Source organism: Chiloscyllium punctatum, chromosome 39 (genome assembly GCF_047496795.1).
Source record: "Chiloscyllium punctatum isolate Juve2018m chromosome 39, sChiPun1.3, whole genome shotgun sequence".
Taxonomy (NCBI): domain Eukaryota; kingdom Metazoa; phylum Chordata; class Chondrichthyes; order Orectolobiformes; family Hemiscylliidae; genus Chiloscyllium; species Chiloscyllium punctatum.
In genome coordinates this window covers 32,201,289-32,221,930 of record NC_092777.1, presented here as the reverse complement: position 1 = coordinate 32,221,930, position 20,642 = coordinate 32,201,289, and the positions used below count along the sequence as shown (strand labels likewise).

The window sequence follows — 20,642 nt, the reverse complement described above, 5'->3', positions numbered from 1 at the left end:
TACACTGGCTTCCTGCTTATTTCAACATTATGCTCCCAATTACTTGCAAGAAGATACAAGTCCACACTAATTCCCTGTAACCTCTTACTATCATCTTGTACTTTTTCATGAAGCAACCTGCTTTTCAAACTGATATTTACTCAAGTCAAACTCCCAGGTTTTTCCATGAGCCGGTTATTGAAGCCATTTCAAAAAACTTGTTGATTGCATTCTAATCACCATTCACCTCAAACGTTTTAGTCTGATCCAATATAAATGAAAGAAATCACAGCTAGCTGTCCTTAAGTGAAGTATTCCAAAGTGCTAATTAACTTCATTAGGAATTACAAATTTCAAGGAAACTTTTCCACATCTGGTTTAAACCAACTTGTCTGTAATTTCCCAGTTTATCTTCATCTCCCTTTTTGAATCAAAATAGGGCCTTGCCTACAACCTAATCCAGAAGCCACATACATCACATTTGAACATTGGAGTTACCAGCTAAACAAGAGCAATACAAGATATTCTAACCAATTCAAATTGTACAAGCTTGGTTGCAACAATAGTCGAAACAAAAATCCTTAGTGACTGCAGTATACATTTGACAGAATGAAGTGATGGAGATAGATCACACAAGCTAGGGTTATTTTCTTGTAGTTTAGAAAGTTGACTGCTTTGATCTCAAGTTTAAGTTGTGAGGAAAACAGACAGGCAGATTGAAAGAAAGAAATGCAGTTCCACTGGCTAGAAAATTTAGGATTAGGGAGGAATGAAGTTTAACACTACACAAAAAGGTTTTCAAATCAGATGGGCTGTTGGGCTGAGGAGTGCCAGATGTAAATTAATTTTGATAACTGAGAGGTGCTGCATGTTGAAAAGGCAAATCAGAGCAGGACTTATACACTTAATAGTAGGGTCCTGGGGAATGTTACTGAACAAAGAGACCTTGAAGTACAGGTTCATAGTTCCTTGAAAGTAGAGTCTCAGGTAGGCAGGATAGTGAAGGCAACATTGGGTATGCTTGCCTTTGTTAGTCAGTGCATTGAGTATGTGTTAGGAGGTCATGTTGCAGCTGTGCAGGGTGTTGGTTAAGCCACTGTTGGAATATTGTGTACACTTCTGGTCTCCTTCCCATTGGAAGGATGTTTGCGAAACTTGAAAGGGTTCAGAAAAGATTTACAAGGATGTTGCCAGGCTTGGAGGATTTGAGCTGTAATAAGAGGCTGAATAGGCTGGGGCTGTTTTCCCTGGAGCTTTGGAGACTCAGTAGGCACCTTACAGAGGTTCATAAAGTCATAAAGGGGCAGAGACAGAGTGAATAGCTAAGGTCTTTTCCCCAGGGTGAGAGCACCCAGAACTAGGAGGTATAGGCTTAAGCAAGGGGGAACAATTTAAAAAGGGACCACAGGGGCAACCTTTTCATGCAGAGAATGATGAGTGTTTGTAATGAGCTTCCAGAAGCAGCAGTGGAGGCTGGTACAATGACAATATTCAAAAGGCATCTGGATGGGTATATGAATACGAAGGGTTGAGGGGTATATGGGCCAAATCCTCACCAATAGGACTAGATTTATTTAGGATATCTGGAAGCATGGACAAGTTAGGCCAAAGGGTCGCTAAGATAGAGGCAAGGACAAGTTAATCAAAGTAGGTGATTCAAAAGCTACATGCAGACAAATCCCTTAAATGTAGCATATGACAGCTAGAAGCATAAACCATTGGCTTTGTCATTTTAATATCACTAATACCCAACTTGATTTCAATCAGAGAATACATGTAAAATTTCACAATCAATCAATCTCATTCATAGGAGAACAGCACTTCAAACTAAGATATTCCGGTGTGGACATTTAGTAAAAGTATAACATTCCATATGGAGATTGCTGAATTTTATACTTGGATACAATCATACTTTCAAGCAGCTTTCTGAAAAATGACTGTAGGAAATATATTCGTGTAAATTCACATGTTCAAGTGCTCTGATCTCCTAAACATGAATAGGTTTGCTGTTTGCTGAGCAAGCCCTGTGGATGCGTACTCAAGTACAATCAGCTATATTAAGCACTATACCATTGGGGCCTGTAGAACAACCGTGAAGGCTCCAAACTCAATTCACCCCAATACTTTTTGCTTCTTTTCAAGGATCTTAATATCTCTTTGAGGAAGCTTTCCATCAGATGGAAACACATGTGAACAAATTGTTTTGGCAACATTCCTACACAGTGGCACAGCACCTTTTATGATTTATGTATGATCTTTAAAATAGTAAGATAGCGGTAATCTTACTTAGTTTGTAAATGTCCACTATAACAGTTGTGAAATTTAAATTCAGTTAATGAAATAACAAATTAAAAGCTTGCAAAATTAAGTGACTAATTCCAGATGGTCATAAATAGCAGGATTCGCTCAAAGCCAGTATTTATTACTTGTCCTTGAGAATGTGTTGATGAACTACTGTCTTGCTAACAGCCTTGCTGGACCATTCTGGAGGACAAGTGGAATTATTCATGTCACCAGTCCAGCAGTGACCCATGGACCATAGTCAAAACAGCAGATTCCATCCTAAAAGATGATTGCAACAGATTGCCAGAGAGGAGAATGTCTTGGGTTAAGCTCATTCACGAAAGAACGTTATTGAAAGTTAATGAGGAGGACAGGTTGCCTTAACTTGGGTTTCTGTTCCCTTGATATTGAATGTGTGAAGGGTGATCTAGTTAAGTCATTAAATTATAAAAGGCAGATGCAGTAAAACTCTCCACTGCTCTTCTGCCACATGGCTGTCCCTTTCTAATTCCCAATTCCCAGCATTTCACTAACGCCCCTCTCACTGATCAGCTTTCTGCCACTCACCTACTGTCAACTGTAATTCAAATATTTTCAGCTTTAAGCCTATGGTTTCACCGTTGGGTTTAAAGAGTTCAAGTGACAAAAGGCTCAGGATGAAATTGGAGTGATCACTTCTTAGATTTGAAAGTTGCTGCCAGTGTTGTAGTTTGCTCACTCACCAGAAAAATCCTGTAGGCATCGATGCGTCTAACTGATCCCCAGCATGGGTCTGTATCATTGTGCTTTACTTTGCTGTCGGCGCTGCATGACTGATTCCCACTATGGGAAAAGGAAAAGTGAATTTTTGTCCCATCATTAGCATAAAATATAGTTTGAGGCCAAAAACAGATTTAGCTTTGTCAAAACCACTTTGTTTTTATCCAAAACACAGGAGAAACATTCAAAAACAATATTATCCACATGAAGAGTTATGAAACAGGCCCATCTGCCTCAAAATTTATACTCAAGGTCACCGATAGCATCACATTTCATCCTCTCGACAAAGCATTTTAATCAGACTGTCAAATCTTTTATACAATGCAACTATTATTGATTTAATTACAAATGAATAGTTTAAAATGGCAGCAAACAGATTGTATGCCTTGCAACCATATTTCATTTGTCCTTATTATTGCAATGATATGTAGGTTCAATTCCCATGCTGGCTGAGGTTACCATGAAGGACTCTGCTTCTCAATCTCTGCTCTCAGTGGAGAAGACAGACCTCAAGTTAAACAACCACGAGTCATTTGTCTAACGAGTGCACAGCCCTTGGTCTGGCAGGATTGATCTTATTCATGATTCATCTAAAGAGAAGCGAAAATTGATTTTTTTTCCTCAGTCCTAATTAGAGTTTAAGGACAAAAACTAGGTGAGAGACAACATGCTGGCACTCACACGACAATGGCAACCTAACAACCAAAAGAACTGTGTATGCTGTAAATAAGAAACAAAAAACAGAAGTTGATGGAAAAGCTCAACAGGTTTTGCAGCATCTGTTAAGAGAAACCAAAGTTAATGTTTCTGGTCCAATGACCCTACGTCAGGCTCTTCCTTCACTGTCAAAACACAGAACCAACGAAACAAGAACCAAATCAGACACTTGCAATTCAAACCTAGCTGGAAATGAGAAACTGAGGGATGGCTGATCATTTCGGAGCCTTTTCTTTATTCAGTTAGTGTTGATCTGCATTTTAACTCCATCCTTATTAACCATGCCCAGCAAAACTCAAATTTTTGTATTTTTATTCAACTCCAACATCAACAGCTTTTAGGTGTTGTTCCTAATTCCCACTATCTTTGCCTAACAACGTGCCCATGTGGGATAGACAATGATTCATTGTGATGAAAGCAAATGAGAATGTGTCTATGTTTTGAATGTTTTACATCAAGGTGACACATTAAAAGCAAGTCATAACTTCACTGATGAACACCAATGGCATGATATTACACTTGAAGACAGGGTATATAGTAATGCTTCCCCTCAGTAGTTCTCCAAGAAATAGAAGATAAAAGGAGTAGGCCATTTGACCCTTAAGCCTGCTCCACCATTCAATCTAGGGTGCGTCCATCAAGCTCCGTACCGTGATCCCTCCCTCTTCCATGTCCCTTTAAACCAGAAAAACCATATTTATCTCCTGTCGTGAAAAGCCAATGTTTTGGCCTCAACCACTGCAGCAGTGAATTAAAAAAGGCTCAGCACTCTCGGGGTAAAGAAAATTCTCCTGATTTGTCCTAAAACTTCTTTCCTTATTGTTGAATTATGACAAATAGGCCTGCACTCATCCACCATTGGGAACATGCTTCCTGCATTTAACCTGTCAAGTCCTGTAGCATTTTATGCTTTTCTAAGAGATCCCCTCCATTCTTCTAAACTCCAGTGAATATAATCCTGAATCAACTGAACCGCTCTTTATATCAGTCTCACAATATCTAGACTTAAACTTGTAATTCTTTGCTGCACTCCCTCTAGAAAAAGGAGTATTGTTCTTCAGATAAGGAGACCAAAACTGCACATAATATTCCAAGAATGGCCTAAAGTTCTGTATAATTACAAAAAACTTCCTTGCTCCAACACTCAAAACCACTCAATGAAGACCAACATTCATTTGCCTTCTTGACTACTTGTTGCACCTGCATACCCTTAGGTTATTGGTGCACAAGAACACCCAGATCTTGTTGAATATTCCCCTCTCTCAACTTTTTAACAAATAAAAATCTGTCTTCCTACTTTTACTAACAAAGTGGATAACACTCATTTATCCACATTCCACTGCATTAGTAATGTATTTGCCCACTCACTCAGCCTGTCCAAGTGACACTACAACATATGCCCTCCTCACAGTTCATCCACCCAGCTTTGTGTCATCTGCAAATTTTGAGCTATTACATTTAATTCTCAAGTACATTTCTGTACAATGCGAATAGGTGTCCTATCAGGCATCACTCTGGTGCCCCAGTAGTAACTGTCTGCCATTCAAAAAAGATCCATGAATCCCTACACTTTGTTTCCTGTCTGCTAAATGCTCTATCCATCTCAAATATACCATGCCCAACCCCATGAACTTTAATTTTACAAGAAAAGGCTTTTGTGCCAGCCTGATTTCAGTGTGGTAGCACAATTTCCTCATAAGGATGGAGGACTCTGGGAACAGGATAACTTGATCACTGCATCCTAGAAGGAAGCTTTCATTTGTCCAAGTTATCAAAGAAAAAAGGTGAAATGTTCCCTTAAGGGCATAAATCATTTTCAAAACTCATTTGGATGATACACTTCTGCAAATTCTAAGTTTCAATTTTGAAATGAAACCTAACTCTGACCTCAAGATGTAAACTATGGGAATATCTCAAGTGCTTTCCATTATTTCAAACCTGATGCGTTGAAAGGGAACACAAGTATTGATAATTGGTATCAAATGATATTGCATCTAGATACCTAAAAGCTCAAAAGAATCATTTGTTAAACTGAATCTAACTTCGGGGGATCAAAGATGGCGGCGATCTGAGAAGATCACACTGCAGAGTTTCGCATCGCAGCAGGAGGACGGTCCTTTAATCCGCCCACCCCAGGTCATCAGGATTTCTTGGGGTGTTGGAAAGATTGTGGAGCCCCAAGAAACATTTAAAAATTGACTTCTGTATTTTCAGCTGTCCAGAAATGCCTAAAAAAGGGAGGAGGAGCATCTGAGGCCAGGCCTGCAGCTCAGCCTGCAGCAGCCTCGGAGCCGATTACTCTCCAGGGCCTGGTGAGCCAGCTCTCGAAATCTCGCGAGATGCTGGGGAAACAGATTGAAGATAAGCTGGCTCCAGTCTCTCTCATGCTGCAGAAGCTCGAGCGGCAGCTGGGAGACCTGGAGAAGAGGACGGATGAGGTGGAGCACAGGGTCACAGTGGTGGAAGCTGATGCCAGTTCATTCAAAGATGAGATCCAAGCCCTGAAGACACAGGTTCATAATTTGCGTGACCAAGTGGAGGATCTTGAAAACAGGGGCAGGAGAAAAAACATTCGGATCATCGGTCTGTCTGAGGGTAAGGAAGGTGAGCGGCCTGAGAAATTTGTTGAAGATTGGCTTCCAAAATTCCTTGACTTGGAGACTGGCATGAGAGGATTGAAGATAGAGAGAGGGCTCACCAGGTCGCAGCACGGAGGTCAGGTCTAGGTCAACACCCTCGTCCTTTCCTGGTGCAGATCCATCATTATCAGGATAAGGAGTGTGTCATGGAGGCTTCCAGACTCCAGGGGAAGGATCCAAAGGCCCTAATTTACGAGGGGTCTAAGATAATGTTTTTTCAGGACTTTTCAGCAACGGTGATCCAGAAACGAAAAATGTATGACAGTGTCAAGAGAAGACTGAAGGAGATTGGGATTCAGTACTCCCTGAGCTATCCAGCAGTGCTTCAGATCACCTTAGATGGATCCATGCATCTCTTTGACACATCGGAGAAGGCAAGAGACTTTGTGGATAAACTAACCTAATTTAAACAATTGTAGTACGTATAAATATTGTTGCTTGGGTATGCGTTTATCATTCTGTAAAAGAAATGGAGGAAATCCGGTTCGAGCTTTGTTTTTCCCCTTTTTTCCCCTCTATTGATAATAATTTGGTTCAAACTATGTCTGGCGGTGGTTAAGACGAACATTTTAAATTCCTAAGTTAGGACATACCAAAGGATGGGTGGGGCATTTATTCCCCTTTTTTTTAAAAAAGAAAGAATTTTTTTAAATTCATATTGATATTCTATGGGGTGTTTATTCTTTTTAGCTTGTGCTTGCGACGAGGCTCTAGCTGGGAGGAGTGAAGGTGGTTGAGATGGTTAGATGCCTATTTACGGGCAGCTCGGGACGGGTAGTTGCCCACTCCGGGCAGGGGGGAAAAAAAAAAAAAAGAGTTCCCCCTACTCAGCACTATTGGCGCTTTATATGTTGGTTTGTTTTCTGGTTTTCGTTGTTTTTTATTTTTAATAATTTTGTATGTTTGTTAAATGTAGCAGTTTTAGTTTATGTAGTTTTTATATTTGGTGGACCACGCGACACTATGGCTTAGCAATTTGTGGTTCGGGTTCCTCCTCTCTGGAATTTAAATGTAATGGCAGAAGATTATGGCTAATGATTTCATTAAATGGTGTACCTGGAATATCAAGGGAAGTCACTCACCAATTAAGAGGAAGAAGGTACCCTAGAGTCTTAGAAAGGAGAAGGTGGATAGTGCTTTGTTACAGGAGACACATTTGGATGACAAGGAGCATTACAGCAGAATGGCTTTGACCAAGTTTATTTTTCATCATTTAATACTAGAAGTAGGGGAGTGGCTATACTGGTTAGGAAAAATCTCTCATTTAAATTATTGGAATGTGTTAAAGATACATATGGGCGGTTTGTAATTCTTAAACCCTTGATAAATGGGGAAGAATATGCTGTTTTAAATGTTTATTGTCCCCCAGCTCATCCTCTTAAATTCTTGGTAGATGCTTTTTCTAAACTGAAAAGTCTCAGTCTCAGCACATTATAGGGGGAGATTTTAACTGCCTCATGGACCCCACCAGTAGACGGCACGGTGGCACAGTGGTTAGCACTGCTGCCTCACAGCCCCTGAGACCCGGGTTCAATTCCCGCCTCAGGTGACTGACTGTGTGGAGTTTGCACGTTCTCCCCGTGTCTGCGTGGGTTTCCTCCGGGTGCTCCGGTTTCCTCCCACAGTCCAAAGATGTGCAGGCCAGGTGAATTGGCCAGGCTAAATTGCCCATAGTGTTAGGTAAGGGGTAAATCTAAATGTAGATGTAGGGGTATGGGTGGGTTACGCTTCGGCGGGGTGGTGTGGACTTGTTGGGCCGAAGGGCCTGTTTCCACACTGTAAGTAATCTAATCTAATCTAATCTAATCTAATCTAATCTAGACAGGTTGCCTAAAGATTCCTCGATACCCTCTGCACAAACTAAACAGTTATTGGGTCTATGTGGGGAATTAGGGTTGGTGGACATCTGGAGGTGTCTCCATCCTACAGGGAGGGATTTCACGTTTTTCTCCAATCCACATAGATGTCACACGAGGACTGATTTTTTTTTCTGACCCCAGTGGTAACCCTGGATCTGGTGGTATCCGGCACAACTGGTAATATTGCCATCTCTGATCATGCTCCAGTGTACCTCATGATTAAGATTAAGGATGTTACAGTGGATTCAAGGTACTGGCGAATGGATCCCTTTATTCTCATGGACAGCAAGTTTGTGGAGTATTTCTCTAAGGAATTTCGGGCATTCCTAGACATCAAAATAGGCTCGGTTGATAACTCATCTGTTCTCTGGGAAACTGCCAAAGCTTATGCCAGAGGGTTAGTTATTTCATATTCCACCAGTAGGAAGCGGCAGAAGGGTGAGCTGCAACGTCTCCTTCAATCACAGTTGAAGACAGCCAAGAAGGCCTATTTTGACAGACTCGCGTTGGTCAAACTACAGAGGATTACGGCACTGCAAGCTGCACTGAATTCCATGCTCACGCAGACAGCAAAGGAGCTGGCTTTTGAAAAGCAAAAGATTATACGAGCATGGTGACAAGACAAGCAAATACTTAGCATACCTTGCCGGAAAGAGAAATGCCCCACAAACCATTACAGCAATTAGGGAAGGGTCTGGGAGCCTAACATGTGATTCTAAAATGACTAATGTGGCATTCCAGAGATTCTTTAAGTTACATCAGCCTGAGAATTGCGAGGAGGGGAAGGCCAAAACGGAATCCTTTTTTAGAGATCGGAAGCTCCTGGATGTGACTCCCGAACAACAGTCCTTTCTCAATGCCCCATTATCAGGGCAAGAAGTGCAGGAAGCTTTGAGGCAGTTTCAGAGTGGAAAGGTGCCTGGTCCTGACGGACTTCCCAATGAATTCTATAAGGAATTTATAAGTCTACTGTCAGGCTCGATGCTCATATGTTTAATGATTCATACAGTCATGATTGTCTGCCACCATCTCAGAGAGGCCAATATTTCACATCCTTAAAAAAGGAAAGATGTAGAAGACTTTGCTTCATACAGGCCCATCTCACCCTTAAATGTGGACTTGAAGATCCTCTCTAAGGTTCTCGCGTTAAGGCTGGTGTTACCCTCTTATTAAAAAAGGATCAGATGGGCTGCATAAAGGGTCGCAGATCCTCCAATAATGTTTGGAGGCTGCTTAACCTAATTCAAGCATGCCAACAGCAGTCAATACAGGAATTGGCGATTTTTTTAGATGCAGAAAATGCATTTGACAGAGTTGAGTGGCTGTTGCTTTGCTATACTCTAGACCGGTTTAGTCTGGGCAACATTTTCAGAAAATGGGTAAAGGTTCTCTCCAGCGTACCTCTCACGTCAGTCATTACCAACAGGATACGATCAAGCAATTTTAAATATTTCTAGGGGCAGCCGGCAGGGCTGTCCCCTTTCACCATTACTTTTTACTTTGTTGATTGAACCTTTGGCAGAGGCCATTCGTGGGGATCTCAATATATGAGCTCCAGAAGTAGGGTCAAAATTACATAAGATCTCGCTGTATGCAGACGGTGTTCTATTTTCTTGACAAATCCAGCAGTTTCAGTGCCCTGCCTAATACAATGCATTTAGCTCTTTTTCAGGGAATAAGATTAATTTTGTTAAATCAGAGACTATGCCTATCAATGGTCTTACAAAAGGGTTGGCTCTTGAGAGTGACTATAGATTCCCATTTAGGTGGTCACGGGGGGGGGGGGGGGGGGGGGTTGTGTGTATTTGGGCATACTCCAGTTCTGGATTGGCTGTTCAAAGCCAATTTTGAAAAATTAAACAAGATCTCCAAAGATGGGAGGCACTTCCAGTCTTGTGGTTGGGTCGGATAGCGCTTATGAAGATGAATATTCTCCCTTATTTGCTATACCCTATACAGATGCTCCCTCTGATTTTCAACAAAAACAAACAAACAATCAGGAGACTGAACGGTTGGTTCAGCTCCTTTATCTGGCACCGTAAACGGCCCCTCATTAAATTAGCCAAACTGCAGTTGCCTCACAGATCGGAGGAGTAGACCTTCCGGACATTAAAAATTACCAATTAAGCTCACTTTTGACCTGAGTGAGTGATTGGGTTTGTGGGGACCCTCTTTCAATATGGCTAGATATCGAAGCCTCCCAAGGCAAGGCGCACCCTTGCTGTTTTTGGACAAGGTGAGGACAGTTAGGGAATATTGCCATAACCCAATAGTCATCAATACTGTTAAAGTATGGAGGGCAATTTGGCAGAGGGAAGGTAATATTAGCAAAACATCTTTGTTTACAGCTTTAGTGGGTATGCCAAGTTTTCAACTGGATATGATAGATTCAGGATTTAGTTGGGCAGCTAAGGGTGTATCTTGCATGGGTGATTTACTTGAGAGACAGTTAGTACGGAAGTACGAGTTACCTAACAGAGACCTCTTCCTTTTTTTCCCCCAAGTTAGGGATTTAATTCAAAAAGAAAAAGACCACACTTTTGACTGATCCCTACAAATCTGACATAGAAAGAGGGGTACTAAAGGATAAGAGTACACTCTCTGTCAGTACTTTATGTAACCAATTGGGGGATGTCACCTCAGATGAGTCTGCTCGACTCTGTAAAGAGAGCTGGGTGTTGAAGTTTCTTCAGAGGCATGGGAGAATATTTAGGAGAATGCAAGGAAGATATCAATTTGCAATAGGGCCCATGCTTTACAGTTGAAGATTCTCCACAGGGTCTCCCTAGCCCCAGACCGTTTGTCAAAATTTAAACCAGGGGTATCTTCAGCATGTCCCAAGTGCAAGGTCTGCACGGGCACTCTTACCCATAGTCTTTGGTCTTGTGACAGGTTTCAAGCATATTGGAGCACTGTGGCGGATGCAATGGAGAGGATTTTAGGTGTAGGAGTGGAGTAGGACGCTATTTCTCTCCTTTTGGACCTATTCATTGTATTTCCTCCAGATGGCATAAGAAAAAAACTTTTCACTATTTTTAACGCTCTCTGTGCAAGGAAGAATATCTTGCTAGATTGGATATCCAAAAAACCTCCAGGCCTGTCGGGTTGGCAGAAGATTGTTATGGAACATATTCCCCTGGATTTTCTCTCAAACATGGTACACCACAAAACTGAGAATTTGTACAAGACATGGCAACCCTTTTTGAAATACCTGGACAGATTTATCTGCCACACTAACAAGGGCTTGTATATAGCCGTAAAGATTGTGTTTCACAAGTCCAATATCCAGGGAGGAGGAACTGTGAACGTATGAGTGTTTTGTTTGGCTGTGCTGAGTTATTACTATTTGTTTGTTGTAGTCAGGTATTTATTTATTTAGTTAAATAGCTAGTTTAGGTTTTTTAAAAATTTTCTATTTCTCTATATATCTTTATACATTCGTACAGGAGGATGGGTTGGGGAATGTTTATTATTATTTGGGTTTAGTGTTGTACTATTTTTGTACGGTTTTGAATTGCCTTGTTTGGTATTTGTTGTAATATTTAAAAATCCATTTTTTCTTAATAAAAATATATTAATAACTGAATCTAACTTCAAATTATTTAGCAAACAGTCTCAATGCTATGCTCACCCGCTCAAATACATCAAATGTATGCAAGTTAGACAGTCAGAATTACTGCCAAATGAACTGTGCAATGCAGCAGTCCTCAACATCCAGTGATGAAAAGTGGATCAGAAAGTCAATGTTTGTGTAGTCAGTGCGCCTGAATTAGGCCTTGAAACAGAAACCAGATTTGCTTGTCAGCAAAAAGGCAGCTATGGAGATCAGTGCATAAAGACTTGCAAGCAAAGGTTAATTTTCTTTTAAGAAAAGTAATTCACTGGATTTGGGAGCTTCTAATTTCTTTAGCATTAATTGGTCTGGAAAAGTTGGTATTGGACTGTCCTGCTAAACCAGTGCAATCCTTTGAATATAGGGACACAGCACTGTTCAGAAAAGCATTCCAGAATTTTCACCATGTCAATTGGATCAAGGTTGCCAATTTGAAACAGCTTAGCCATTCCAGGAAAGGCACTACCATAAACTACTTTGATAATACAAGGAGCACAAATACATGTCTCACTGAAAACTACAATGAGAACATAGGGCTGAATTTGACAAGGCAATGAGAAGATTGAGTCACAAAAATTCCAGATCATCTCCTTATAAACAGCCAATCATACATGATATTTTCATTCTTGGAAGGGATGGAATTAGGCCTCCCGAGGTAGTGGACATAAAGTGGAAAGACAAGGAAGTAGATGGTCATGTCAATAGGCTAAAACTATGGAGACAATGCCCAATTTCAAGATGAACATCATGTCCTCAACCAGCTTTTCTTTCACACTATTCAGTGAATGGAGGCGGAGACTGTGGGAAGACATCAAATATCTAAGTGAGCAGAGATACAAGTCGTCGGTTATTTGGCCTCTCAAACTTGTTCTCCAATGAGACCATGGCTGCTCTGTCTGTTTAAAATTGCACATTCCTAGCCCGATAATCTGATATTCCTTTTCCCAACACAAGTCTGCCTCCACCTTAAAAATATTCAATGACACCACCTACCCCACCTTCGGAGACAGAGTTTCAAAGCTGCACAAGATTTCCCCACATCGGTCCTGAAATAGCGAAATCTAATTTTACAAAACAACTCCCAAGCTCTGGACTCACCCAGAAGAGTAAACAATCTTTCAAAGTTCATTGCGTCCAGACATTGATTATTATACATTTTACTTAAATTACCCATCCCTCTTCTCAACTCCAGTGTAAACAAAGCTAACTTGCCCAATATTTCCTCATAAGACAATCTGTTCATTCCATGTATCATTCTATGAAAATTCTTTTGAGCTGTTTACATTGCATTTACACCCTTCAATAGATTAGGGGAGCAAAATTGCAACAAAAATGTATTTGAGATGAGATCACACCGACATCCTGCATAGTATTACTACTTTGATGTTCAACTCTTTCCCTAATAAAAATAGCATTCCATTAGCTGCTTCAATCACTTGCTGTACTCTCAGGCCAATTTTATGGCACATACATTAGAACACCTAAATGCCTTTGCATCCTAAGATTCAGCACTGTGCTGTTTATATCATGCTTTTTTTTTCCCTTTCTCCCTATCAAAACTTCATATTTCTCAGCATTAGACTCCATCATTCATTTATTGTGTGATAAATGCAATGCACATTCAGCTGCAGAGCCTTCTTTTTGGAAATAGCTTAGACTGCTGAAATACGGTTAGCTGTTCTTCTCCAAGTCTCTTCCTGCTATACTGTAACCTTCATTTCCATGTTTGCATTTGACCTTCCTGCCTCAATTCACCCCCTTGACATTCATCTAACCCAGATCCCTCAAATCCTATGCTTCAGTATGGCAACCCCTCAGCTTCTTCCTTTTGCTGCTCACCCAGACATTACTCTTAATATAGTTCATATACACTGTCCCAGATGATGGTATAAATCCTGTTTGCCCCAGTTCTGCTTCCAATGCACCAATTACTTAAACCCACTTCTCCCATACTAGTATGAGACAGGCAATCACTTCCGGAATTTTATTCATCCTATGCCAATTTTCAGGTACACAGGTAGCAAGCCAAAGAATATTTTCATTGAAGTCTATTTTTTAGTTTGGCACCTCACTTTTCATCAAGCCAAGCAGAATTTTTTTCTTTGTTTGCTTGTACTGATGTTGTCCACAACCACAAGATCCACTCCTGTCCAACTGAAAATTCTTCTCCAACTCATAGCAAATAGCCCAAAGCCCAAATCCTGGCACTGGGCAAACAACAAAACTATCTGAACTCTTGCTCTTTGTTGCAGAGAGCAGCACCAAGTCTCCCTCACTATTATTGCTACATTCCTTCTTAAAGCCTCAACGAACTCAAAAGATGTTATGTACACATCACTGTGACCAATTGCATAATCTACTCTGGAGTCTTCTCTCATCGAATTGAGGACACCACAAATCTGTGGGACAATCACGAAGGCTGAAGAACAGCAGTTTCTTCAGTTTTTAATGCAGAAAAGCATTGCTCCGAATAGGAGAAATGAATCTGAACTCTTAGATAATGCTGGCAAACACAATGAACAACTTTGCTTTGCAAGACAGAAACCTATAATCAATTACTTGAGTAAAAACATATCTGACTACTGTAGCTGAAGTAACACTTTTAGCACTTCAAAGCCTGTCAGAAAGGAATTTCAGGTGTAGGTAGCAGGCTTGTTCGATTTCCCACTTAGAAAGTGCAGCAAGATTGTTTAGCATATGTCTATCCCCTTTCAATGAAGGCTCACATGCCCTCCTAATTTCTTAGGGTATCTGCATGCTGATCTATCCCTTGCAAAAGCTTACTCAAGTTTCCAAATATCGACATTTACAAAGTTCACACACTGCAAAAATATTCTGTTTTTCCTCTTACTACCAAGGGAATGGTCTCACATTTGGTTACGTTAAACTTGATCTATGTCCTTGATACCAACTCTCGAATGTGAATAACTTGGCAACTAACAATCAGTCTAACAGAACATAATTTCTTCATTTACTTTCACACACCTTTCTTGACTTCGTGGCAATTTATTTAGACATTAAATCTGCTAGTTATTCCAGAATCAGGGAATTTAGGATATTCTGCCCAGACCTGGAAGCTTTGTGAATAAGATAGGGACAAAGCTCAAAAAACAGCAGGGAAACCAGAGGAATGGGTAAACATACCTTCATTAATTTCATTAGCTACAAAGAGATGAACTTTATTTCGAAGAACAAAAAAAGGCAACAGAAAATAAAGTTCACAATTTCCAAGTACAAGAACAGAGGAGCCACATATGTACCATCGAAATCGCCATCTCTTGCAGATTCATAGGCCATCGGCTCATGATGATTTGTTCGATTTCAGTTCAGAGTTTCTCTAAGATTTTCTAAGCTGATGTTAATTGCCTGTTGTGCCTTTTATTAGCCTTAGGCTGACATTTCCTCTGCTATAAACGTATCTTCTATTCTGAGCAGATGCCAAATATTGGTACCAGCTGACTTTCATGATTTTTTTTATATCTGCATCCAAGGAGAAAGTTCTTTCATCTATATAAGTGATCATGCTTACAATCTTTTTGCATTCCGGGTTAAAGCAGTCTCACTTGCCCCTTTCTTCAAACCAATATTTTGTGACTACTTAAGTTTTTCAACACTAATGCTTGGCACTGACTCAAATCTAGATTATCCTATCTTCCTTAGTAAGCGACAAGGCTGCAGACTCAGTAGACTGAGCAGGTAAGATTTGACGCAGGAAGATTTCTACGAACATGGACTTTTCTTCCCACCCATGAGTATTTAGCTAAGTGCAGAAGGAACTCCTTGGTGAGTAAGTGGTAATTGTAATAAACAGTTGTTAAAATTAAGGTGTGGCAAGGCAGCTCATTCAAGTGGAACACAGCCTGTGGCAAGTGATGACTGCCCCACAGCTTAACTTCAGTGGCTCGACAAGCTTCAGGTCCAAATTTCAGAGCAGTAGTGACAGTTAGATTGACTGGCGCACAGAAGACAGACCTAGATGCATCAGGAGACCATCTCACCACAGGTTAGGATCATGCAGGCAATTAGGAAATGTGCATTTAGCAGTCACCCAAGTCTCCTGGGTCACACTTGCTAAATTCATGTAGCATCTTGGATACTCTAAGGCAATAATTTCTCAGAAGAGTGCAGTTGTTACAAGTACAGACAGATGTTTGTTCTTGTGGCCATAGACATAACTCTAGGTCATGTTGCGACCCTGGTGTCAGGATCAAGTTTGCCATGCAACAGCTGTAGGACATTGTTCACACTCCTTCAGAACAATCAAATTGTCATTCATGCTGGTATCATCACAACAAAAGTGATGTAGAACCCAACTGTAGAACCAGTTCTGGGAGAGATGGAACCTATACAAGATGAACAGGTAACACCTCAGCAGTATCAGGTCAAATTAGCCTCAAGAAGGTACACAATGTAGTTAGGGATTCACAAGCTTGATGATTTCAAGTGACTGAGGAGAATGGGCTTGACTTACTTGCCATTACAAAAAACAGACTTTAGGGTAACCAAAAGAATGAAAATTGAACATCCAAACGGTATTATTTTGTTTTTAAATACTCAAGATGAGCAAAATGGGAAAGATGATAGAGACAACACCGTTAATAACATAATGGTCAGTGTATCCCAGAGAATCTTTGCTATTATGTTTAGATCTTCTGAACTGTTTGGATGGAGGCAAGAAACAGCAAGGGGGAGCAAACACTGGTGAGAGTTCTTTGTATGCAAGCAGTGGCAATGCTGGGCATGGAAACATTTGATCTAATACAGTCTTAGTTTTAACGACAAGTGATTCACCTCTCATTGTTTGGGTTTTAACAGAACATAAAAGTTTGGCAACAACTATGTTATGGTACTTGACAAACTAGGTAGAAAATTACAGATGAGGAATAATGGATTATAAATTTACATATAGACTGGGTAAACAAATGCTGTGCCAAACACATGCCTGGAGTGTACATAAAATGGGTTCCTGAAGCAGTACCTTCAAGAATGAAGGATGGGTCTATTTTAGATTGAGTATTGTCACACAAATAGGCTAAAATCAATCAATCAACATGCTGTCGATGAACCTTCGAAAATTTGTGACTAATGACAGAATTTCACTTTAGTTGAACATGATGACTCATTCTGAAATGGGGCTCTGAAATCTGGAGAAGGTAAACTACAAAATTGCAGGGTAAGCTGCCTATGGTGGAATGAGGCGATAACTTAAATTTGACAACAGACAGATAATACACTGTCAACAACAGTACATCTCTCAAAATGCACAAACACTCAATGGGAAAAGTGAATCAATGAGGGTTAAGGACAAGACTATTAGATCCAACAAATGGCTTTCATAAATATTTCAGAAAGAAAGAGTAAGCCTGAGGATTAGGAGAAACTTAGATGACAAAAGATACCTAAGAAACTGTTCAAGGGAGAATAAAATAATGCAAGCTAGTGAGAAACAAAAGCAGAGTATAAAAACTTCAGCGACATGCGAAAATAGAGATTAGCTGAGACAGATAGAGGAATGATAGGAGGATCTGTAGTGGAGATCAAAATAGTGGATTAATTCTATTACTTTGTAATCGTCTTCGTAAAAGACAAAAATCTCCCAGAAGTATTACACAACCAAGGTACTTGAAAAACTGAAGTGAAAGAAATTTGTACTGGTGAAGAGGTAGTGCTTGATACAAGGTTGATTAGTGCCCTGGATCAGAGGAGCCACAGTCCAGAATCTTGGAGGTGCTAGAGATTATGGGATGCATTGACGTCAGTTATCTTTCAAAATTCTAGATTCTAGAAAACGTTCCTGCAGATTGCACAGTTGCAAAGTCTAACTCTACCATTTAACAGAAATAGAAGAATAGAGAACTAAAAACCTGTTCATCTGTTAGCAGTACAAAGAATACAAAAAGGATAACTTGACATCTGGCAGAGTCAACATGGATTAATCAAAGTTAGCAAAGAATGACTTTTGTTCCTACTTTCTTTCCATTTTGTCTGTGAAATATTGTATGCCCTGGAATATTTAGCTTCAAAACTTGCGTGACCAGATCTGTACTAGCCTGGAGATCAAAAGCCTGCGCGTCTTTTTCTGGTACTAGCTTAACTAGCTTATGATCTGAATGCATAAAACATGCAAAGAGCTTCTAATTTCTTAGTTTTTTTTTGTCTGAGTGGACCTTAATCACTTAAGAACGGTCCCCTCTAGTGCTACTCTGATCTTTGCCCCTGCTACATGTTTGATTGCATGAAGTTATCGATTTAAAATCATAAACTTCTCTTCACTTGGCATCTCTTAGTTTGAAGTCTGATGCAAAAGTGATATATTGCCTCTTGCTCTTTCTACACAAATTTAAAATGAAAAGGTGCAACTAAGAATAGGACAGCTGAGAGACAGGAGAAACCCAGGGTACATGAGCACAAATTAAAAAGGTGCCAGGGCAAGTTTGAGAAATAAGTTATAAATGGAAGCAAAATTCTGGGTTTTAGGGAAATGGGTATATATATGTAACAATCTTATTCAATGATGGGGCAGGTTTGAGGGGCCCAAACTACTCCTGTTCCTATTTATGGTCTTAGGATGCACCTTCACACAAAAAAAAAACTGCCTTGGCAGCAACTGAAATATTGTTCAATTCTCAGGTCTCATTTCAAAATGAATCTTCTTGCTTTGTAAAGGGTACAGAAGACATTGGAGAAAAATTATCCCAAGGATGAGGAATGTCAATTAGGAGTGTAAATTGAAAAAGCTAGGATTGGAACCCAAACAATTGACACAAGTTCCTTTCAAGGATTTTAATCAAGCCTTTAACAAGGTTCTGCATGGTAGACTAATTAATAAAGCTAGATCAAACAGGATACAGGGTGAGCTCTCCAACTGGATACAAAATTGGCTTGACAGTAGGAGACAGAGGGTGGCGACTGGTCATGTTTCTCAGATTGGTACTGGGTCCATTTTGGTTTGTCATTTACGTAAATAATTTTGCTGAGATTATGGGTGGCATGGTTACTAAGTTTCCAGGTGACACCAAAATCAATGGCATAGTGGGCAGTGAAGGTGATTATTTAAGATTACAAAAGAGATCTTGATCAAATGAGTCAATGGGGTGTGGATTAGCAGATGGAGTTTAATTTGGTACAAGCATTTTGCGAAGGCAACAAGGACAGGACATGAAAAAGAAAGGCCTTGGGTAAATGTTATACAGAGACACAGAGGGGTTCAGATACACTACATCACAGGTAGATAGGGTGGTTAAGAAAGCATTTAGCACACCTGCCTTCATTGCTCAGACATTTGAGTAAAGGAGTTGAGACTACATGTTGAAGCTGTACATGAAGTTGGTTAGGGTGAGGTCTGTACTGGAGTAAAGTGTGCAGTGTTGGTCACCCTCTTTTGGAAGGATATTATTAAATTGGAGAGGTTTCAGAAAAGATCTAGCAGGATATTTCCAGAAATGGAGGAGTTAAGATATAAAGATAGACTGGAAAGACAGATATTTTCCTACTGGAGCAGAGGAGGTTGAAAGTGTCTTTACTAAGGTTTTTAAAACCATGAGGGACACAGGTAAGATGAATGACAAAGGAATTTTCCCTAGGGTACGGCAGTTCAAAACTACTGGGCATATTTTTAAAGGAGAGGATAAAGGTTTAGAAAAGGACATTAAAGGCAACTTTTTATTTTATAAAAAAGTGGTTCATGTGTTGAATGAACTACCAGAAAGTCATGGATGTGGGCACAGTTCCAACATTTTAAATACTTTTGGATAAGTTCAGAAAAAGGAAAGATTTGGAGAGTTAAGGGCTAAGCACAAGGACTAGTTTAGTTTGGTTACATGGTCGGCATGGATGGTTGGACCAAACTGTGTTTCAATGCCATATGACTATGATTTCTGTTCTTCTCAGGGATGATAGAGTCAAAACTTGAAAAAAAATTCCAAAATCAAAAGTGGCCCAAATAAATTATTTCCAGGTAAGGACACAAAGTTAAATGACATGAACAAAAGCTTTTGTATACAGAGTGTAGTTTAGGTCTTTAATCACTGCCGAACAAGGTTAGTGAATGCAGATTCAACAAGTACTTTCAAAAGGGAATTGAGTAAGAACCAAAGAAAATGAACTGCTGGGCTACATGGAATGGGGCAGGTTGATTTGCTTTTGCAGAGTCAGCACAGACAGCAGACTGATTGGCCTACTTCTATGCTGTGGTAATTCTGAGATTTATTGGAGGACTCCTATTGGATCAGAATCAAACCACTCAATCAAATAACACCTTGCACACCTTAATTGCATTGCATTTAAAAAGCTTGCCTTTCGTCTTTTTTAGTCAATCATCTTAAACTTGGGCCAGTCAGTGATCCTTGAGCCACTGGCAATAAGTTCTTTTGGTGCTCTAAACTCAACTTGAAACACTTAAGTATTTCCTCATAACGTTTGCTCAACAGACGAAAGAAAAATATTTAGCTTCTCCAGTCGATACGCATGCAGTACAATCCCTTATTCTTGGAACTACACTTAGCTATGGTTTCAGGTTCATTCTAAAAGGAAGAAGTACAGACTTGGACAGAACATTTCAGCAACGTGTTTTTTTTTTAAAAACAGGTTTAACATTACTTGCTTTTAGTTTTCCTCGTCTTAACCCCTCCAAAATACTAAGGTATAATTTCGTCATTCAAAACTAACTGATTTAAATTGTAAATTAAAACTGCTCTGATAGCTTGCTGTTTGTGTACAGAGTAATTAAAATTTGCATTAAATTAATATGGCCAATGTCTTTGGGCTTATGGCACAAATCACACTGGTACAATG

The 20,642-nt window shown here is 40.0% G+C and overlaps 1 protein-coding gene across 3 annotated transcripts in view; it reads right to left on the bottom strand.

Annotated features, from left to right (window-relative positions):
• Nucleotides 1-20,642, bottom strand: part of tmem104 (transmembrane protein 104) — a 225,330-nt gene that overhangs the window by 116,576 nt on the left and 88,112 nt on the right. For all 3 annotated transcript variants that reach the window (XM_072558408.1, XM_072558407.1, XM_072558409.1), the window contains one exon: nt 2,985-3,084. In XM_072558408.1, the coding sequence (XP_072414509.1) occupies nt 2,985-3,084 (100 nt within the window). The remainder of the gene's footprint in view (nt 1-2,984; nt 3,085-20,642) is intronic.